The sequence below is a fragment of the Rhamphochromis longiceps genome, linkage group LG17 (genome assembly GCF_057381845.1).
Source record: "Rhamphochromis longiceps isolate RC_006_pf linkage group LG17, R_longiceps_female_GT1.1, whole genome shotgun sequence".
Classification (NCBI taxonomy): Eukaryota; Metazoa; Chordata; class Actinopteri; order Cichliformes; family Cichlidae; genus Rhamphochromis; species Rhamphochromis longiceps.
In genome coordinates, this window is record NC_140573.1 from 42,082,647 (window position 1) to 42,106,377 (window position 23,731).

A 23,731-nucleotide genomic window follows, 5' to 3' on the forward strand; every position below is an offset into this window, starting at 1 on the left:
GTGTTCAGGCGTCTGGGAAGGATCTCAAAACTGGATTATAGATGGCAGACAGTTGGTGTCATAAGCCCCGCCCTCTGTTCAAAAGTGGTCGTTCACAGTGGACATAGATGGTTCTTTCACTCCTCTTTCAAACCATCTGTCCTCTCTGTCCAAAATGTGAACATTGGCATCCTCAAAGAGTGACCTTTGACCTTTAGATGCAGATGGACAGCCGAGACTTGTCCTGTGGCTCTTCTATAAATAACCCTGTGAGGTGCACGTCATCCAACCCTGTGCGACCTTCTTCTTCTTTGTGTTGCTCTCTTTGGGGCTCGTCACACAAATAATCAGCTAGGTGTAGCATCCTCTTCTGTCACAACTGCCCCCTGCATGCTCCTCCACTGCATCCACCACACGGTCCAAAGTCTTGGCAATCAGGGAAAAGAATAATAATTCTAATACGGATCAAACAGTATTTAGATTTTTCCCCAAAGTCCTTTGTGCTTCTTTCTAAACCACAGGGTCAACGATGGCCCTTTGTTTGGGGTCATTTTAGGGTTTAACAGTCTTTTAACTTTCTTGTGCAAACTCTGTGTAATGTCCATTTAAGAACAGAGCAATAATCCAGTGAATTCACCGACTCTTGCACCAGACTCTTTCTGGGCAACACCCTCACTTAAACTAAATATATTTCCAGCATAGAGAATGTGTCTGAAGTGGATTATCTCCTGCTGTGTGCTACATGTGAGAAAGGCCAGTTTTTGAGGATGTCTCCAGCTTGTTTTTCCCCCCAATGCTGTCTGCAGTTCATCTGTAGTTCATGCTTCAGTTAGAGAAACAAATGCACACAAATACACTCGTCTGAACGCTCACAAACGTTTAGCACACACACTGGATTTGTGGAGCACAAACCCACAAAATGTGACCTTTTGTTAGTTTTAAGTGGACGTTTCCTCTGAAAGCCTGGGACAGATTTTAGGAGTTCTTCGTGATCACAGTCCTTAAAAAGTAAAAGGAAAAAAGGTTAACGTGGCAATAAGACCACCTATCCCAGGCACCTCTATCCTCCCGTCTAATAAAACAAGGCTTCCACTCATGAAGTGGCCCATGACTGACTGCTTACTTCAGCTCCGTACCTCCTGCTTTAAGACTTAAGCTGTTCTCCGCAGAGGAAACTCTTTATCTTACAGTCAACTCGAACTGTTATTCTTTAAAACACGTCTTTCCTGAAATTACATCTTTTTGTCATCACTGCCCACCCGCTCCCCAGCATTAGTTTTGATTCTGCAGCCGTTCTCTTACGCAAGCAGCGCTTGAAGCTCACATCCAACATTTATACTTGCAGTAAGCAGTTTTTCCTGCTTCTCTTACTCACACCGAGCTGTGGCACAGCCCAGAGTTCAGCGTGCATATATGCATTGGTTAGTAAAGATAAGAAAGGTCAGCTTACCAGATGCAGATAGTATCAATATGAACTGAGAACACAGAAGATTTGCAGTAAAATATATATTGAATATGAATAAAACGTGTGACATGGCTAAAGCACGGTGAGCTGCACAACATGAATCTTTAAATGAATCCATGTCAAATAAAACACATTATTTCAAAGTCTGTAAACCTTTTAGTCTCAATAAACTGATGCACGTGAAGAGACTGATGTTCTTAAGATGAACTGGGTGATAAAGTTTCTGCGGGGTCTCTTTTCTCTTTCCTCTCTTTCTTCCTGCCTACAATAAGAGTCAGTAGGAATCGTGTCACTCACAAGCTGCTTCTCTGTTTCTCGAGCCTCACCATGATTGCATGGATGGGATGAAAACAGCTCAAGGCTGCGATGATTGGAGACAAACCTTTTGTTGCAGATTGGAATTTTGTGTCTGCATAAAGATACTTTGATTATTGATGTGTCTTTGCTTCCTGATGCATTTGAGACAAACTCGTGAGCGACCCTCTCAAAAACAATTAGCGGAGAGCCGCTGCCTAACTGACCAGAGGAGAGCTGAGTGGTTGTTTGTCCTGGAAGCATTTCCTCTTCAGTCTGCCTGACTGTTGGCAGGATGGCACAGTGGATTCAGTTACCGTCCTGCAAGCTGAAGGTCATGCATTCAGTTTGTCTCACGGCTACGTGTTGAAATAGCTTTGATCAATGCACTGACAGTCATACTTACCCAGGGATTTTTCTCACTGGGGTTTGTTTTGACAGTAGTGGGAAATGCACTGTAGGGAGTGAAGGTTGGCACAGGCTTTGCACAGTGCTCATAGACTGATTGATGGCCATTTCCATAAAAGTGTTTAGCCTGGTTTGTAGCCTGACACGCTTAGATTTTGAGTCTACAATGATGGGACAGTAAGGAAATGAGAACTCTGAACTTAGCACGAGCCAAATAAAAACTATGAAGGCATCACTGATACTTTATCTCTGTTAAAGTGAATGATTTTGAGGTTGACATACGTAATTGTTCTCACCAAAAGGTAAACACTTTCTTCTAAATTTGGGCAAATTTAGTCAGAAGTGTTATTTTGAAAAGAAGTCTTACCTGGAATCCTAATTAGTCTTATTAGATAAATTCAAGACATACATTATGGAATGATTTTTATGTCATAATGTTTGCGTGAGCTGAAACGTAATACGAGCAAAGAATTTCATTTTGTTGACACCATGCCTGTTTGGAGGCGGAGCCCAAAGGTGGGCGGGGCTCTAATGTGATTGGTCAGGCACCCGCGGTGGGTGGAGCTCTGCAGCCAGAGTGTACAGCTGTTGATTAATGGGACAGCAGAGTTTTTATTAGAATCCTCTGGTTTAAAATGAAAGTATTTGCTCGGATTCTGTTTTTGTTTGCACAAAGGTTATGAAATCAAAATAATATAATATGTTCAGATATACTTTGTGAAGCCTTATTGTGTATTCATCGTCCAGCCTTACAGCACTGTGCAGGTTTAAATGCTCTTGAGCAGTACTTCTCCAGGCCTTTCAAAGTGTTTATTTGTGCTGGAGGGAAGCATTTACATTTATTTTTATTTCAACCAAAAAATGTCCAGGTATAGACCCCGTTTAGGTAAAGGCATCACAAACTATTTGTTCAGCCTGATCATATGAATCATACTTTCTTTTGTAACGCATGTACAGTGGGCCACATTTAACTGGAGAAGACATGGAGGCAGGTTAAACTATGGGTTGAAAGGAAGCTGTGTAAAAATAGTCGCCTACCTTCTTCGTGGCATTGGTATTCCCTAATTACAGTGGGCTTGTTAAACAGGATAATGCATCCCGGCACACTACAAATAAACTGCTCAGGAATGGTTCGAGAAACATGAAGCTGTTTGTAGTTTTGACCTGACCTCCAAATTCTCCAGATCTCAATCTGTTCGAGCATCTGTTGCAACTTTTCCTTGCGACTGTATGCTAATGCAATATTCGTGGTACATTACTCCCTCTAAGATTAAAGCTGGAACATTTCATTTCCTTTTATGAGGCTGCTGTGCTGACCAGCAGAATAGTGGTACAGTAATTACAGCTTCCCTGGCTGCTCACTGCCCTATACTGGATGTGCATTCAGCGATGCTGCACTGCTGCCAAATGTGCAGGGAGGCTGGCATATCGCAAGACAGCAGAGGAGGAGCTGAGCAGCTATAATGAAATCCCTGTAAACCTCAAACCTCAACTCAAAGCTGCATGCATGTTAATGTCAACTCCTTTTCTTGCTCAAGTTCTTCACTGTGAATCTGTCAGAACAGGATATAAATTAGCAAAAAAATCAATTCAAGTCTTCAGCTTTGAAGTGCGTGTTAGTCAGTAGCTCTGTGGGTAGAGGTCTTCCCCCAAGGTTAGATGCAGCAATTCAGTGCTTCAGCTTGTTAAGAATCTTAATGTGATTGAATTTTGACTTTATATTCAATTGACCCACAAGCTTTCCATTTTGTTTCCAACTCATTGATAAAAACATGCATCAGTCCCTGTTCCATTTCCTATTTGCACTTTTTCTAATCAGGAAAACACACCAAAGGTGAATAGACACTATTATTCAGTAAAGTAAACACAAGAGCTGCTAACAGTATTGAACTGCAGAAGGTTCTGCGTTGTAATCTGGAAGACATCTCATTGCTTCATTTAGTACATGCACAAAAGCATACAACTGAGCTCATTAATGACATCCGTTTTACATTAAAGAATGGGTAGTAATGACATCAATGAAGGCTCTGTTAAGTTATCCTATTGGCAACACCCATATTTACCTACTACTTGATATAATAATGGCAGGTCAATGAAGCTGAGTATTAGATAATATGATCAGGCAGCATCTGTGCTCGATGCGGTCAGGCTCACCTCTGTCCAGCTATGAGAGTCGTGAAAACTAGTGACTGTATAAAAGTCACATGCTAGCTACAGGTTGCTAGCATGTCACTTAGCTGCAGGTTGCTAGCATGTCACTTAGCTGCAGGTTGCTAGCATGTCACTTAGCTGCAGGTTGCTAGCATGTGTCTGTGGCCTATTCTTATCATCAGTGAGGCAGATAGAAAGTTCAGCAAAGTAAAATTTGGAGGAATTGCCACAAAAACATTTATGACAACATGTGTAATCAGACAGTTAAGCCATTATCATCCAGGTGAACATTAATTTGTTTTAAAGATGCTAACAGAAAGAAAGCAGCTAAAGCTAAAGCTGTCCAGAGCTCAGCCACAGGCCGGGAGCCTTGGTATGAGGCGTGTTGAAGCAGTTACAAGAAAACATATGGAGACAAGTTTAAAAGAGAAATAAGCTGATGTCCTGTTATCTGGTGACGTTATACTGGAAAATGATATAAGTTACATAAATCTTTTATTGGAACAATATGTGTGTTAAAGGTGGGTGTACAACAGCTCGTTTTCATTCAGCTCACTGTGGTGTTTAAATGTTGGGAATGTTTATCATGAGGTTAAACTTCCTGCTATATGTTTTAAACCTGACTGTAAAGGTAACCTGCTACTGCCAGAGTTGGAATATCCAGTGCCTTGCCAACAGGCACTCCAGAAGCTTTTGTATAGTTGAGAGAGATGTTACAAACATTTATTATCAGTATGAGAGTATCTGCCAGTTGTTTTGGACGGCTTCTCGTGAGATGTGATCATCACTGTTTATTAAATGAAGTGTGTTTGAGCAAAACCTTCTACTGTAGTTTATGAGCTCTCTGTGGCAGGCTTTGTGCCCATTGCGGTTTTTAATTGACTCACTAGAAAGCCCTCACAGACACTGTCTGCTTGCCCCTGACTTGATTTGAAAAAATAGATTTTGGGAAAACATTTAACCATCGTGTTCCTCGTGTTTAGTGTGACCGCACAATCAATGATCATATAAGAGACAATGGTAATTCTTGTCTCTCATGGACAGTATTAGCCATCAAGCAGTAATATTAGCAGCCCTATTGGAGCTATCAGTCATAGTAATATTACTATCAGCACAGCAGCTGTGGTTGTAATAGCAGTTAAAGGGCAGCGATCGGACGTCAGCTGGTAGTGCCATAACCAGCACAGCACTGCTGATATTCTCTATGAAGAGGGAGGAAATTGAATTTGATGTATGTATAGAAATTACACATAGTCTGCGTGTAATAAATCTTTCACTTGCAATGTGAGTAAAGGTATTCACCACATCTTGAGTCACACCAAGTGTGCAGAAAGGCTGAATCAGGAGCTGGCAGGCTCGAGTACAGTAGCCCGGAGGGCTGCATAACAGCATAATGTACACTAGTTATAAATCTGCCAGAAGCGTATAGGGCATCAGAACGTGGTCCAGATTGGACGGAGGAAAAAAATTCTAACTGTTCCAACTCTCTATTGTCCTATCTCTCTCCATCTTCACAGGAACGAAGTCGTTTTACTGTCTTTATTGATCATGTGGGTTTATAGGGCCAACGGGATCATTCTGGAGAGTGGTTCTTCACATTCATTGCATTCTTTGCTCCAAATGACCTCGAGCAAAATCAAGTAATTGAACTAAAATGTCCACTGTCATCAATCTCTGCCTATCGGTCCATAACTGCTGCGGCAGCTTAAGAGAGAAGATGGGAACGGTTGGTTGAACTCCGGTAGGTTCCTCACTGTATGAACAGCGCTTTCAAGGTCACCTGGAAATGAAGTCATTATCAGCTGGAAGGCTGTCATCTCTACAACGTGTAGCTGTAAACTGCTAAAATACTTTTTGTTCCGACACACAGAGTTTAGTATTAGTGACATTAAGTTAAAAAAGGGGAAACTTCTTTTGAACATGGGTTTCCCCGAAAACTCAACGTCCAGATCAACAAATCAAATCAAATCACTTTTATTGTCACATCACATGTGCAGGTACACTGGTACAGCACATGTGAGTGAAATTCTTGTGTGCGAGCTTCACAAGCAACAGAGTTGTGCAAAAATACAATAACGTAAAACAAGCAAAATAAAATATAAATTGTGTATCGAGTTTGTATAAATATATACAAACTCGATACACAAAGGGTGTGGAGGAGGTTCGAACCGAGAAACATCTTTTTATATCCAGTGTACCACCGTGCTGCCTGAGTTAGTGTTTTATGACTGATCAAAATGATATGCTGATGTTTTCCTTCTAATTTCGAGGTTAACAAAGTCTGAGTTTTAACTCAACGGGACTCTGAATCCACCGGGCTTCATGGTTTAAAACAACAAATAATCCAGGTTTTGCTTCCAGTAACTTCAGCACCAAGGACAGTGCTCATTCACGCAGGTGCTTTTGGTCACTGAGTTTTTATTCTCATTTTCATTTTTATAAAGTGACTGTTTGCCGACATTTTTCAACACTTTTACTTTAGAGCAGGACTGTAAACAGTGAACAGCATCAAACTATGTACAGGCTGCTCTTTTGAACTCACAACATTAACAAAAATCCAATAATCCAAACGCTGATCTTCAGATTTCATTTGGAGCTTTTGCAGCCTTCACAGATTCACTTTCCCCGTTATTCCGCTTTTACGAGGAATAAGCTTGAAGAAAAAGGCGTTCCACGTTTTATAAACCAACCCACACACTTGTGTTTACTTCAGACCCACGCATGCAAACAAACGCACATTTACACACGCATGCAAACACACACAGACACCCACGCCTGGCCGCAACACAGATGATGGGGAGGGTAAGCTGATATGGGAAAGCTTTTGGAATGCCAGATAACAGGATTAGACAAATTACATTTCAACTGTGACCGTGAATCCTGTTTGGATGGGTGACTTGTTTTCTCTCCACCATAAAGCTACGGAATATTCTGAAACTAGAACTTCGTATGCGAAGTCACAAATTTAAAAGAATGTAGGGCGGGGGTGTGAGGTGTATGTTTGGGCGCTCGTTGTCTGCAGAGTTTTGGGGGGATTTGATGTGTTTTATGTATAAAGGGGCGATTTATTGTCTTTCATCTGACAATGGTAATTTGATCATATCTTCAGAAGTCGATTTAAAGAAATATATGTCAACAAAAACACATTTGTCATTACAAACTTTAAAACTAACTAATGAGCAATCCTTAATCTTGCAGGACTCAAAGCTATGCTGTTTAAGGCCAGTGCGGGTTTGTAGTGTCTTTGAAGGAGCAGAGAGTGACAGTGAGTTACTGGTGGTCTGAACAATTTAAGATCCAAAAAATCAATCTTGCAAAAATCTTCTGGGGGCAGTCAAGGTCCTTCATACGCTCCTGAAGACTGATGGCCAAGAATCCAAAGTGAGCACTCCATCAAAGACAGAGCTGGCCTGGGAGAAGTGTGCATTACTCTGATTTGCCAAAACCACTAACTGGGGAAACCTGTAGTTTTACAATATGAAGGATCTTTGTCCTATAAAGGAAATGCCTTCCTGAACAGGGACAAAGAAAGGCAATAAAAATAAAATGCCAATGATCGCAGGCGTAAAACCTCTTAAGCATCAGCGAGTACCACGGCGCTCTGCACTGTGTAATCTTTGCATAGTATTATACGTGTCATCTAACACGAGGTGGAACAAAGCGCCTATCATATGCATGTAGCGTATGTCATAATATGAAATCAATTATGTGGAACGTAGCTTAATGCGGCCTGTTACTAACTACCAGGCCAAATCTGAAAGAACCAACATTTCACAACAGAACATCAAAGTGTTCCCTTATTTAATGGATAATATTCATTTTGAACTGAATGGCAGCAATAAAAATCAAAAAAGTTGAGATGGGAGCAACAAAAGGCTGGAGAGTTAAGTATGATTATGAGAAACAGCTGGAAGAACTAATGAAGTTCATTAGCAATAGTTCAGTGGTGTCATTGGGTACATACAGACCATCATACTGTCAAAGCGCTGCGAAGGCAGATCTTATGTGTAAGTAAGAATATTGATAATATAAAAAAACACCCTGGTGATACTTTGCTTCACTTTCCTTTTTCCCTTCTGGGAGTGAAGTGCATGACGGGAGCTCCAGTAACGTGTAGAAACTAAACATTGTGCTTAAATCTGAGACCTCAGCTGCTATAATAATGTATGCACGCACATTACTGCAAACCATCCCAGTTGCTCGGCCTCAGATGTTGTGCGATTAAACTGCAGTGTCGAGCCAAACTGGATACTTGTTACGAGTCCTGAGGCTCAGTGCTGTTCATAAATGAAATGCTGCTCCTTTTTGTACACTGACTGCTGCTAAGTGCTACGAAAACTCTGCTGTCACTTCTAATGAATGTTTTATGAGGATGTTCTGATGAGTTCACTAATGCTCAAGTATGTTTGGCTGTTTGAATATGTGTGTTTGTGTCACTGCGTCCGTGTAGGAGAGCGTTATTGGCGTGCCGGGCTCGCCGGCCATTGTGGGGGTTTTGATGGTCACTCTAATCTGATCCAACTTCCTTTCTGCTTGTACACGTGTGCTCATGCAGCGTGTACGGGATCTGTGTGTCTAAGTGGGCGTGTGGTGTGCGCCGCTGATGCAGACAGTTTGTCAAATAAACGAACCACAAATGAAAGTGAAGTTTGTCTTAAAGTGCTTGCAGAGCAACACGTAAACAGAAAAACAAGTCTGTTATTTCGTGCCTGCGTCTGAGTAAAGGATGATGTGGTGACAGCGGCGACTCCATTTCCATTTCCTCCTTGCAGCACAAGTCACCGTGCTGGCATTAATTATGAAAAATAGTTTGGGTTGCCGAGCCTGAGGCTGCTCACGGTGAAGAGAGTTATGATGAATGATGTTGAGAGGAATCTGTCAGCTGCCATCCAGTTTAGTCCGCACGCATAATTGAGGGCTGGGGTACTTTCTGACAGAAACATGGTTTATGAGCTCGGGTCCAGCGTAGCGGTTCAGATCACAGCCTTTTTACGCGGCGCTCGCTCCTTTTCTTCTCCTCGGACGTTATTTCCAAGTCTTTGTGGTTTAATGAAGGAATGGATGAATGTTCTTAACACCGGTGGTAGAGCAGTGCAATACGGCCAAAAATATTTACCACGATGTACATTTGAAAATTTGCGATAACGATATAACTGATGATATAATTGATGTGAGACAAAATACTTTACAACTCCTCAACTTTATTAGTGCAAAAAACAAACAAACATCAATGTATTTTCACTTCAACAAGCAGCTGTTTTTTTTAATCTGCATTAAAGTTCTATAAAAATGTAACAGTGCAAATGCAAATTCCTCGCTGACAGTTTAACCAAAAGGCATTTCCAGTGGAAACTGGCCGACACATCCTCAGCATAACCATGTATAACATCCACAGAACTTAAAGAGGTTATACACACACAATACGGTAATATTATGTTGAAGCACAGCAAGTATCACTCCGCGAGGCTCCGCCTACAATAGCCGTAATGCTCCGACAATCCATCAAGCGGTGCGGCTTCGTAGCTTAGCAAAGTCGTACTGAAACATTTGACAGATTTTTGAGCGCCGTGTACATAAAATCGTTTCCAGGTCAGTAAACACGACCAGAGTTCATACATAAGGCACACGGGATTATAAGGAGCTCTGTCGACTTTCAGAAACATCAAAGTTTTTCTTTTTTCTGGTATGTGTGGGGTTTTTTTTGTCACAGCACTGTTTGTGTTTTTTGGTTTAAGTTAAACTCTTTGAATGATGGTTTTCTGTTTGTATTTATACTTCCTGCTTCCGTTCTCGCCTTACATTAAAACTTGCCTTTTGTTATCACCGTTCTCGCCTCCGCCCTGCATTTGGGTCCACTATCTCCTCACGCCGCGGGGTCAGGGTTGGACATTTTGCTTTTAACAGCCGTTGTTGTTGTTTTTATTGACTCATTTTATTTATTTATTTATTTTACGGCATCATTGTTGTGCATTCTATTTAGTTTAGTGGCATTTTACGTTGTTAAGCACTTTGTGCAGCATGGCCTTTGTGCTATAGAAATAAACTTGACCTTTTTGTGTCTGTTACTTGTGATAAGTGATAATACGAAAAAAGGATTTCTATTTAAATATTCCTGAGTTGTTTAATTGTGTATTTCTAAACGTTCTAACGTTTAAACTTTTTGAAAACTTTATAAAACAGGGTTTTTATGGTCTTGACAACCTGTGAGAACTGCTCACGGATGAAAACAATAATACAAAAACATCACATTAAAATGCACTCTTGTACTTGGTGTCAGTCAATCAAAAGTCCTTAATCACAGAAAATAAAACATTTAAAGTACATAAACCTCGTGAGCTGACATCCAGAGGGGCTAAATAGTCCGTCATGGCCTTATTATCTTATTCTCCATCTTTTTTCTCACTTATTTCTTCTCTTTATCTAACTTTGAACATTACTTTCTCCATGTGTGGAGCTAAACGCGAGCTGCAGCATGCAGACACCATGTGCGCTTGCAAAAAAGTAGCTGGGTGGAGACCCAAATTGCACCCAGCTGTACCCTACACAGTTCACCACCAGATGGTGCAAAAGAGCAAAATCTGGACAATACAGCTCAACAAAGCATCAAATGCAAAAGACCGTTACATTGCTTTTGTTGTCAGTCAGACAACAGTCCGACAGTACTGCCAGACACGGCACCGAGATCTGAGGCAGTTTATCCAGCGGCCACAAATGTCTCTTTGCCATAAGCGTTGGCCTGTGTTACGAGTTCAAAATTGGGGATGGAAACAAGAGAAAAAACCACAATAACAACACTGGTCCGGCCGGGTTGAGTCAAACGATGATTTTAATGATCACACGCGTGGGAGATGGACACTGTATGCAGACAGCCTCAGATCTCAAAATGGTGGAGCATTGCTCAAACTTTTATAGCGTCTGGTGCCTCCACCTTATCATAAAAAGCCTAAACATTCACATGCTTTCTCTCACACGGCGTCTAAGCTACGACCTTGGCTCCCTGTTTATCTGCTCCTGCTGAGATGGAGCAGAAAACTCCAGCATGTTCTGTTCTCTTCTAATCAGACAAATAAGACAATAACTCTCTGCGAACAGTATTTCTTATAACTCAGCAGTATAATGCATCATAAAACAATGTCATTCATTCACAACAAGTCAGCAGTTTAATGTAATGCAAATCAGTTTAACTAATGCAATAGTTATCAGCTTCTTCTAATTCAGGAGAATAATGCAAACTAAAACTACATAATAATTCACAATCTTTAATTCGGGGTATAACATGGCATAAAATAATATTATAATCTAACAATTCCCCCTGATGAGGTCATTAAAATAATGACCTCACAAACACCCTTCAATTCAGTGTGGCCGGGTTCATCTCTTCTCACTCCTGAGGTCCTTTGTCCCCCTGAGGGGCGAACCATATGTGGGATGACCTCTATGTTTGCGCAATTCAGATGCAAGAAAAACTATGATTCCAACAGTAGCAGGTCCAGATGACACTCCCCAGTTCTCCCACAGCTTTATTTGGTGCTACCTTATACCCTTCAGACGTACTCAGACTAGAACCTCTGTCCAAAGAGCTTTTAGCCTTTATTTCATTGCTGCAGCTACCAGTGTCGTCCAGTTGGGTGATCCTCTGCTCTTCATTCTTCAACCTTAGGGGTTAGACAACCCTTCAGTCGTGGCACAGATCAGGGGATTATTCTGCTCCGATTTCAAACAACGATCTGTGTATCCTCCAGAAAAAGGAACAGGAAGGTGTCCCCTTTTTGCCCAAAAGCCTCTCGAACTTCGTTGGTCTGGTGTTCCCGGATTTCCGCCAACCCCTTCATGGTTATTGCTGTGTTTATGGGATCCATCCTTTCATGGTGACTAGCTGGAGCCCAAACGCCATGACCCTTGGACCCAGTTGATGTCTCGGCAGTCACTGTGTCTGTCTCTGCTACGGAGGATCCTCGCATCTCTGTGACCTCGTCTGGTGTCTGTTCCTTTCTCTGTAAGAGACAGAAAACCAAAACACCTCTCTTCCTACCCCTAATAATCTAATGTTGTTATCTATTGACCTTCTAGTGATTCAGAATTGGTCTAAAACATTCAGAATGTCCCAGGGACTTATTCTAATCATATCTTATGTGTGTGTAAGCGTGTTTGCATTTAGCCCTCTGCACTCAAAGTCAGTACCTGCAATATATCAGTCCGGACAATCACGCCGAACGAAGCTTATGACCTTCAAGAGACCAGGTGCCAACTCGTTATAAGCACATTTGCAAGGTGTGTCTGAAAATTATTGAAACCCCTCTTTTTAACAAAAGACAAAAAATTAACAAATCTTCTAAACGCTATTCAGTTCATTTCAATGAGTAATGATTAAACATGAAAGTGATAGTTTATGCTTTTTCACTGATTCTCTAAAAGGTCCGTCTTCTCGGACCGCTATTAGCTTAAGCTTTACCATTCCTAAATTATTAAAGACACAAATGAAGTTATAAAATGTTCAAATAATCCTTGTTTGATGTTAAAGCTCAACTTCCCCCCCTTTTTTGACACATTCCAATGTGTCAAATCAACGGAGCTAGAACATTCAAAAAAAAAAAAGTTAGGCAGCTACAAAGTTTCCCAGACTCTTAAGGTGATCTGCGTGTAATGTCCTGACTCAGGTATTTAATATTTTAATAAATGTCGTTTAATTAACTGCCGCTATTTAAACTAACCTTAAAGACATAATTAAAGAAAAGATCACAAAGAATAACATGATATCAGTGTTTTGTAAGCGCGTGCGGCCTTCTATGCTCGAAGTCTTTTCCCTCAATAGATCAGTCAGACATTCGCGCTGACTGTAGCTTTTAACCCTTATTAACTTGAGCACAACTCCACAATGAGCAACAAGTTGCAATATGTATGAAAATGATCATGGTTACACCTGCAATGAAAAATTATATCATTATCCTAACACCTGTAAATAAAAGATTCATCAGAGGTTATAACAATCACAGGAACACAGATGTTAGTATAAGGTCAAAAGCTTCAATAAATGATCATCAATGCAATGTTTGTTGCATGATTCTCATACAATAATAATGCCGACATTGAAAATAACAGTAAAACACCCCCTTTTGTCCCGTTTCACTTGACACCTAAACGTTTATAAATGCCTCTTTTATTCTTAATTTTATTTCCCCCTTTTTCTCCCCTTTCTGACCACAGCAGGGGGATCTTAGTTTTGAATCAGCCATGAATCCAGCTCACCTGATTCATCAGTGAGCTCCACCATCACTGGCGTCTGACAGGGTGGTGCTGCATACTCTTCCTTTAATGTCACTATTTTCAACCTGTTAATTAAAGTGTTTAAACCTGAAGTCGACTACGTCCACAACAAGTCAATACAGCTGTAAATGTGGCCAATTATCAATCTATTACCAATCAATAACAACAGATAACTTCTATTTTATGCATGCTTTTAATCAACCACTCACCCAGAGGATCTCCAATCCCAGGAAGTTCCTTCTCCTCCTTTAATGAGTCTGTCCTCCTTCCATGCCCTGGTAACTGGTCCATCCAGAGCCATATGATCTCAAATATACATACAACAAGCCAAACCACACCCTGGTCACACCAACCCTCCTCCGCCCCGAAGATGTCCAATGCCATCCTAGTATGGACTGTCAAAAGTGGCTTTAACGGTGACTATCCTGACAATCCATTTTATAACGTTTCCTGGTCAGATTTGCCAATCTCTGCACCAGGGTTTTAACTTTTCGCCATTTCCATTAGTTGTTATTTTTATTTAGTTTCGACTCCAGATTTTCAATTTTTACCAGTTGTAATTAGTTTTTACCAATTCTTTGCTAGTTTAGTCTAGTTTTTATTTTCTGAAAATCCTTAGTTTCAATTTAGTTTTATTTGTGTTTTACAAAAATTAAGTGTAACAAAATCCCAGTTCCATCATATCAGTCATGCTCTTCTGGTTATCCCTGGGTGTTGAGACTAATAACTATTAACTCTTGCCGCACCGTGTGGTCCTAATTTTGGTTGAAGTCAATTGATAACCTTTTGAAGGCGATTGTTTCACACCTTTATTTAGATGTCCCAGTCCTGTTGTCTCGGGATGCATCACGCTGCCTTATCTGGGGTTAGCTATTTTCTGGGGATGCGGGCTGAGTGGGGGAGCCCTTCAAGGAGGGGGAGTGTGCTCCCCCTGATGAGCTCTTCTAGGTAAGCTAGGTTAACCTTCTTGTGTGAGCTTTTCAAGTGCACTTTAAGGTTAGTGGGACTTTTAGTTTTATAAATGTCCCTCATAACCCCCTGATGACCCAGTATTTCATTTTTGCGCACTGTAGTACACATTTTAGTTTTTGCTTGTAGCTCGCATACTCTACTTGCCACTTCTCTAAGTCCTGATGTTTCTTAGAGAGGGCAACAGTACCTTTAAAATTATATCACATGTGTGGGGGTGTGGCCTTGCCAATTGTTTTGCCCACCTTTTCAAAATGGCTGGCGTGCCCACAAGCACATTTCATGGAAAAAGAAAGGTAAGCTTGATATTTACATTTAACATGTTTTGTTAAACTCAGATTTTTATTTTATTCAAAAAATAAACATCTAGTAAATAATTTGAGGGGTCTTTAAGAATTAGGCTCATTTACTTTCACAGGGAACATGACTAATTTATTAATGTGTGCTCTACACATTGGGACTTTATATTTATATTTATTTCACTTTTTCCTAATAGACAACTTTTGACAAAGGCGGAGAGAATTCTTAACACAATTATTGAGGGAGATTCAAACATAGATTTTTCAAAATATGAGAGGGTCAGGACCCACTAGAAGCCACACAAAGATTATCGAGATGCAGTGGCACATGTAACAGAGAAAACCACAGGGCCACCTGAAATCTGTCATCCTATCTGGTGCAAAACCAACATGTAGTAGAATCTGGAATTTTGATTTTGAGTTAAAAATAAAATATGGGTAAAATGCAGAAATCTTTTCCAGTAAAGTAAAAAATAAGAGTCGCAATTATAGTTGAATCCATAACACCTAATTGTTTCTACAAGATCACGTCGTTGCTAAAAGTTATCAGTGATCTCAATGTGTGAAAAGAACTCACAGTACCTGGAGTTTAAGCTCCTCTTGGCTGAGAATCCTGGGACAAACCTGTGAGCAAGACCTGAATAGTACCAGTAATGAAGACTTCTCTCCAAAGATCAATAAAAGGAAGCCCCCATCCGATGAGAGTCTAGCAAAATATGGTTCACTCCGCTTGCCTGAAATGGTTAACAGTCCAAGGCATTTCAGTTATAGAATGGTTGGGTGTAACAATGAAACAGATGTGAGATGAGGGGAGTGCCAAATGTTCCTTTGTGTCTCCAAATAAAATCAGTACTTCCTCAGATATCCTAAATAAATTGACTTTTGTGAAATAGAAAGTTCAGTGCCATCACTTATTCCTGAACCAATAGTTTACGGCTAGTGAAGTGTCAGTGACTTCTGGGTTGGTCCCTGATCTTCATCGTTTGAGATTGTTATTTTAATAACACTTGATTTATTCAAAAGAAAAAAGAAAAAAGAAAAAACGAAAATATTTTCTCCCTGTTTTTTCTTATTCTCTGGGTCTCAGGAGGTCATTACGTCCCTCTCCACTACAAGACTCTTGTTATGTCTACAAAACAGTCATATTAAAATCATCCTCAATTCTATTCTGGCGCTGTCTCCCAACTTTTCCTGACCTGATTCTGCGCGTGGACGGAGCAGCAACACAGACGACTCGACTAACGTACTGCCTTAACTTTACTATTGCAGGGCACGCACACATCAATGCAACCAAACACATTTTGCTATAAATCTAGTTAATTTCAGTTAGTTTTGTGAACATTCAGTACAGTTTTAGTTTGTATTTCTTTTTGTTTTGATTTTATTACCGTTAACGCAAATTTTTCCACTTCTAGTTTTCGTTATTTCATTTGTTGTCTTTAATAATAATAATAATCTTCTCTGCACCCTTGAATAAACATACTTAATATGATCAACATTTTGCTGCTTGTTATTTCACCATCTTATTGAATCAAATACTTCATCCTTATGTGGTTTACGACATTATATTTATCTAAATCTCCACTTTGTCTCTAAATGTTTTAAGAATTTTTCGAGTTCGGGGTCAAATTTTGAGAATTTGACCATAAGTGAAAGTTATGGCGTTATCACCCCCTTTGGGGATTACCTTTTTCCAGTTTTGATGATATTCCTCCCCGTTCTTTATTTTTGTTTGCAAGTACCCCTCTTCGGTGGCGAGAAACTGTTGGTGTGATCAAGCGGGTGCTGTAAAAACAAAAGCTCAGGACAGAACAGTCACCAGTCATGTACTTCATTCAAAATTAACAAATATCAAGCTTCATATTGATCCTCTGAGTGTAATGGTACATTTTAATTTGCACTTCTCGAAACTAAAAACAATATTTTCTTTATTTTACTCTTGTTCTTGTGCAGCACCACCCCTCAGCACATGCCCCTGTTATTTTATCTTACTTTTAAAGTTTTGAGTACTTCAAGAAAGCACCCAAAAGACGGGGACCAGTGTTTATCATTACATATCTCCATTTTTAGTGTGGCTGCCTATCATTCCCCTGTTATTCATAGACCTCGGTGGAGGGTTTTTTGTTTGTTTTTTCTTTATACAATTAATTGACTCTTTACAGTGACCCACTATGGTTAAAAATAACATGCTCAGTCATGAGTGGAATCAAACCTTTTCTTCACTTTAGCATTTAACATTCCCAACAATATAATGTGATACCTTGATTAAAACGCAGCTACTAAAACACAAATTTCTTAATGCAAACATCAGTAACTCAAAATTAGCAACCAAAGGGTTAAGTCTGCAGTGAAGCTAAAGCCTCCCCCTTTAGTCTCTGTCATTCTTCTGTTCTTGCAAACAAAACAAAGCAAGACAAAACATCCACCCTTCTTTTGCAGGTTGGGTGAATTGTCCGTGGACATCTACTAATCCTAAAGTCAGTACCGTTTTTGTCTCAGTATCAAGTCAGTTAAAACTTTTAGTCGTCAATCCATCACAGTCCAGTCACATGCATACATCCACACACATTCATACCAGAAGTTGCTGATAATGGAGTCTCATGCGCAGCCTATTCAAGGCTCCATCACCAGCAAGATGACGTCATCATTTTAAAGGAAACAGTTCCTTGTTTGTTTTTCCTTCTTTGGACTGGATTGACTCGCTGCAATCCTTTTAGGCTCCGGAATTCTCATTCAATTAGTGTCCCATATAAGTGAATTTTCTCCCAAGCTCACAGACTGGTGACCTGTCTGCCATGTTCCCTGCCTCTTGTCCTATGACAGCTGGGAGAGAAAATGATTTAAAAATTCTGAGGATGTGTGGACGAGTTGTAAAAATGTTCATTTCTTTCTTTGAATTTATTATCATAGGCCATTTACTTAAATTGTTTTAAAGATTAAATTGGCCAACTAATCATCAGCTAATTACTGGCTCGTGTGGCTGTGCTTAAAGCATGGCTGTAGACCCAGGGACATCACTCAGTTTGGGGTAGCCTTAATTTTACTCTCGTTTAAGAAAAAATTTAAAAATGTAATGTAAATGTACCAAGAGCGCACATTTACCATCTGTCTCTCTTCCACATCATGTCTTTATCCTGTCTTCCTTCTCTCACCCCAGCCGGTCGCAGCAGATGGCCCCGCCCCTCCCTGAGCCTGGTTCTGCAGGGCTCTCACCTGGAGAGTGTTTACAAAGGCCTGCTCAGAAAGCCGTTTTCCTGTAGACTGAAAAGCCTGAATTTCCTCTTTAATGTCTTTGAGGACAATAAATGCTGAGATAAAAGAACATCCACCTGTCGTCAAAACCAGCCACAACCACTGCTGTATCATATTCGTTACATGAAGTTTTGTTGTTGTCAATGTTTTTTGAGTTTGTGAGACTTCTACATCATCAGTGTGATTTTTTTTTTTAAAAATAAACTGCCCAATACATTTTAAAGATATAAATTGGAAAAGAAAAATGTCAGATATAGGAAATTAAAACTTGTAAATGCAAATAAATATTGAATTTAAAACCATTTAAAGACTGGTGGAGGTAAACGCTCCACTTTAAAAAAGTACAGCGGCCCCTCATGTATCGCGGGAGTTATGTTCTAAAAATAACCCATGATAGGTGACAGCTCTGTTTTTTTACAATGATTATAGATGTTTTAAGGCTGTCAAACCCGTCACTACACACTTTATACTCTTTTCTCAGACAGACATGAACATTTTCACACTTTATCTCGTGTTTAAACTCTCAAAGTTCAAACCTTCATAGAAAAATAAGTCCAGGATTATAGAATGAAGCCAAAGACCAAACCCTGTTTCCAGGTCCAGAACATGGTACAGAAGTAGAGGAAGCAAGAAGAATGAGTTGAGTAAAGTTTGACTTCTCTGACTGTTTTATTTTGCTTAATGCGCCTTATAATCCAAAAAATACGGTAACTTCTACCTTCCTTAAGCATGTCCAGAAGTCCAACTTTTTGTGCGATGGTTAGCATCTTCCTCTGCCTTCTGGGTGCTACTGCAGGAGCCTTTGACCGTGCAAAACGTTTCATCTGCATTGTTGTGTGTGTTGGGGAGAAAACGTACAAACATACAGTGCAGCACTAAAGAGTCACGCTGCTAGCGATGGAAGATTTATGTAAATTTGACAAGCTGAACACATTCTGTTTTTGTTTTTGTTTTTTTTTCTTGCCTGTCCCGTTTGGCTCTTTTGCATCAGAATTGTTGTCTAAAGGCAAAGAAAGATGCCCAACGGATTTACTTTACCAAACTGACCATCCCAGCCTTGCCATAATGGTCCATTTGATTCACCTTTTATTGTTTATTTTATTTTCACTTACTGAATACGGGACAGACTTGACTGGGGGAAAGAAGGGGAGAAAGAAAGAGGGAAAGAGAAACAGCTGAGAAGAGGGACGGGGGAGAAGGGCAAAAGACAAAAACCAACAGAACGGGCAGAGAAAAAAAAATGCATATATCAATCACCTGGATCACCTGCTGAGAAAGAAAAAAGAAAACAAGCAGAAGAGAACAAGAGTAATAGAATAAACAACATCACAATGATATATGGGAATATGACAGTAAATACTAAATGTTAAACATTATTGTGCAGCACATAAGAGCAACAGAACACAGTGTGCTTTGAGGTAGGAGCCAAAAAGGGTGTAGTTTGTGGGTGTGATCACCCGTGTGTACACCTGTGAGCATGGACGCGCTTGTTTTTTGTTTTTTTAAAAGGTTCCTTCATGTAATAATCTGCTAGAGGGTGTGGGGGGGCCACAGCCCCGTCCTCCAGGGCGTGAAGCAGGTGTGGAGGAGATCAAAACTCCAGACATCCAGAGGCCCCCAGAACGCATTCTGTACTGTACAGGAGACACGGCACGGAGGAGATTGCTTGACAGTGGTCTACAGCCAATCAGGACGCAAAAAAGCCTTCAAAATTACACATAAAAAAATGAGCGAAACAGCGAGGCCGTGAAAGGTGAACCGCTTCATAGCGAGGGAACGCTGTATTCTGGTTATTATTTCATGATTCAGGCTTTAAAGGGTTAAACATACCTGATTACACTTTTTTGTGCTTTTTAACCTTAATTACGACAGTAGAGAGAAACAGGAACCAGGATAGCTCAGTAGGTAAAGTGGTTGCCCCGTGATTGGAAGGTCGGGGGGGGGTTTGAACCCACTGAACGGATACCTGAGGTACCCTGAGCAAGGTACCGTCCCCACACGCTGCTCCCCGGGCGCTGCACTGGTGGCTGCCCACTGCTTCACTGGGTGAATGGGTTAAATGCAGAGGAGTAATTTCCCTACAGGGACTAACACATACTCGTTGTTGTTGTTGTTATTATTGTTATTATTATTAGGAACACTGAGACCAGGGTGAAGACACGACCTAAATGATCTTCAGATCTGAGTCTCTGCATTAGTCTTCTGGCATATGCAGCATGTGATGCAAAAACAAGTCTGATGAATGAGACACCAGTGAGCTAACTGTTATCTGCACCTCTGTTAAAGTGCACTGAGAAGAATGATTTGTCATATTACATTTACAGGAAAAACAAACACATAAATCCACTCGCATGTCAAACAGCAGAATTGTCAGGAGTAATTCTGGGTGTCATGCACGAGCGTAGCACGAGTAGCATATCTGTATTCTTTTTAAATTCATTAAAGCATTCCTGTCTCTCCCTTCACCAACATCTCCTGCCTCCACCCGTCTCACAGGATGGACATGTTTTTATCAGCAGGCATAGATTTTACTTCACCTGGACCTGCCTCAGGCTGCAGACCCAAACCCCGACCAGTCGAGGCCATCGCTGCTAAATCACTTTTACTGCTGCTATCCCATAATGCTGTGTGTGTGTGTGTGTGTGTGCTTTCCAGTGTGGATAAGAGAGAAGATGTGTGTGACGATTTAGACTTTGATGTGTTCAAACATCAGTGCTCTTCTCATTTTTTGTCTCTCTGGCTGTTTAGAGTGAAACTGAACTATTGATCCAGCGGCCTGCTGGAGCGGGAGGGCTAGTAGGAGGAGTTGGCCGTCCGACTGCGGTCTGGGGTGTGGGGCCTCCCTGCTGCTGCGGAGTCGGGGTGGTCTGCCTCTCCCCACCGCAGGGAAAAGGGTAACACCACCTGGGTCTGGGTGCAATTCCCCCCTCCAGGGGCAAGGGTACCTAGACCCGGTTTGTAGAGTACGCTTGGGGAGTGTGATCGTGTGTACAGCGTCTCTTTATGTCTGTCTCCACGTTGGTTGAGTGTGGAGTGAGTGCATATGAGAGCATGAGGGTGGGAATGGATGTTTGTGTCTGTGTGTGCCTGTATGTCTGTGTCTATATGTCAGGTTGGGTATCAGACGCCACCTCTCTGGGGACACCTCAGGCCCTCCAAGGTTTGGAGGCCTATCTCCACCCACCACCACTTCCCCTGCCGGTGGCGGACTCCCTCAGGTGTCGGTGTGTTGGTGGTTCTTTGTGTCTGGGGGTGGGCGTCCGGGTACACACCGGCTCACTCCTTGGCGGCCGCTTGTCGGGGCCTGGGGCCTGGGGCTCGCTCGGGCCCCTTTGGAGGTGGGGTGCCGGTCACTCAGGCACAGCTGGGGGCCGGCGGAGCTCACGGGCGCGTCACTGCAACTCCCCCTGACTTCTGCTCCGCGGCTGCTGGGCGAGCCCTCATCTGGGACTCTCCTCAGCTCTTACTGGAACAGTGGCGCGGCTGCCCCTCTGTTGGTCTTCCATGGTCTCTTGTGTTCTGGGGGCCTCTGGATGTCTGGAGTTTTGATCTCCTCCATACCCGCTTCACACCCTGGAGGACGGGGCTGTGGCCCCCCCACACTCCCTAGCAGATCATTACATGGAGAAACCTTTGGAATGCAAGCATGCTGATCCACACAGGTATGCACACATGGGTATTCACAGACGCGGACTAAAGCTTTCTTGGCTGCTGCCTCAAAGCACACTGTGCGCTGTCTATCTTGCGTGCTGCACAATATCGTTTATTATTTAGTAAATATTGATATCTATGACTAGCTAGTTTATTGTGATGGTGCTTTGTTTTCTCTATTATTATGTTGCTCTTTGTTGTTTGCTGTCTCCTCTGTTTGTTTTTTTTGTTTGTTTTTTTTTTTCTCCATACAGGTGACCCAGGAGTTCTTTTTTTTTTCCTCTCTCTTCCCCCCCCTTCTCACCGTCTCTTCTCCCCTTTGGTTTTCTTTCTTTCTCTCCCCCTCTTTCTCTCATTCATTCCCCCTGTCCTATTTATTAAAAAAAAAAAAAAGAAAAAGAAAAAAAAGACAAAGGATGAACTGAAGCTCTGCCATCACGTAATGTCGCATACTGCTGTTTCTGATGTCATTTAGAAAAAAAAAAAAAGAAGGTAAAAAGGGGGACACAGTTATGATGCGATCATATGTATTTGAGTTTATTGAACCGTTTTTATCTGGTGAAGTAGTCAACAAATAATCTTTGTTGTTTGCAGGAGTATTTGCCACTTTACATTATTTGCTGTTATTCTTGTTAATATTTGTGTTTTTTCTGATAGAACAATGAAGTTTTCTTATCTTCTTTTCTGCTTTGTTTTCCCTTCTTCTTCTTCTTCTTCTTCTTCTTCTTCTTCACTCGTAGTGACTGTAGTCATTCCTTCAGGCCTGTTAATTGTAACAAGCCACTGTCCCCTGTGAGAGCTTTATTGTACTCTTGGTACCATCTTGTGGAAGAAAACAGTTACTACAATTAACATTTCTGTCTCTGTCTCCTCAGAGATACAGCAGGCCTGTGAGATAAAGTGAGCCCTCACCTTTGACCTGATTTTAACCATTTCAAACACTCTTCTGATGTAAGTTTGATCTGTCTGTCTCACCGTCCGTCCGTCCGTCTGTCTCATATTATTATTATTTGTCTCCTTTCAGGTGTTAAGCAGCTTTGCTGAACGTGAGTATATCAACACTTGTACGTGTGATTGTAATATCACGTTTGCCACAATGCAAATAATTTTATGTTGTTGACATAAAATTCTCCCACTCTGTCTCAGCTAATTGGATCAGTGCATTTGGCGTTGAGTTCCTGCACAAAGTTACACAAAGTTATGTCAAAGTTGCTTCGATTTTAATACTTGCACAAAGTAAAATAATCATTTTAGCTTCAAAACACTGGACTTTGTTGATGAATATGCTAATTTTAGGACTTCATTTCTATACGTCTGTGCACGTTATTGTTTACTTGTAGTTGTAAATATCCTAATTTAAAGTTGTATGTTCATACTTTGAGTAAATAAATTGATTTAAAGGTGAACACTTGAATTACAGACGTAGAGAATCCACAAATGTGTCGTTGCCCAACGAATGATAGACCTCACTGTTTATTATACTGTTGGAAGAGGTTGAGCAGCCTTACACTTGCATGACTTCACGCTTCATATCGGGTCAGCAGTGAGAAAGCTCTTTCTAAATGCATTTCCTGTCTCAGAGTTTGATGGAGAGCTGGTCGGATGACAGCTGGAACTGTTGTCATAACCGGAGGAATACTGGCCACAGTGATACTTCTGTGTATCATAGCCGTGCTGTGTTATTGTAGACTCCAGGTATGTTTATACTACTTTACTATACTGTATAGTTCATCCTATCTGCTTCTCAGTGGAGCTGCTTTCTTTTAGAAATATAGAAATTAGCCCCAATATCTTTATAAAAGGACACAAAAAAGGACTCGGAAGATGAGGCATTCATTTGTCTTTGAAAAATAGGATTTTTGGACTCTGTAACAGACGCAGTGTTGTCGAGCCACACTATAGATTGAATCCACACAGGAAACAGTTGAAGTTGTACTGAAAGGAAATTATTACTGGGAGCATCCCGGTGGCTTCTTCAGTGTATGTTTATTTGTCAGAA

The 23,731-nt window shown here is 41.1% G+C and overlaps 1 protein-coding gene across 7 annotated transcripts in view; it reads left to right on the plus strand.

Annotated features, from left to right (window-relative positions):
- The window catches only part of fam163ab (family with sequence similarity 163 member Ab), a 47,957-nt gene that overhangs the window by 22,131 nt on the left and 2,095 nt on the right, over window positions 1-23,731 (plus strand). For 2 of the 7 annotated variants that reach the window (XM_085387424.1, XM_085387422.1), the window contains exons 2-4: window positions 22,608-22,632; window positions 22,757-22,778; window positions 23,313-23,427. In XM_085387424.1, the coding sequence (XP_085243550.1) occupies window positions 23,335-23,427 (93 nt within the window). In that variant the 5' untranslated portion in view covers window positions 22,608-22,632; window positions 22,757-22,778; window positions 23,313-23,334. Of the gene's footprint in view, window positions 1-19,570; window positions 21,744-22,213; window positions 22,684-22,756; window positions 22,779-22,878; window positions 23,428-23,731 lie in introns of those variants that run through there. The other 5 variants (XM_085387423.1, XM_085387427.1, XM_085387425.1 and 2 more) reach the window with 5 other exon arrangements.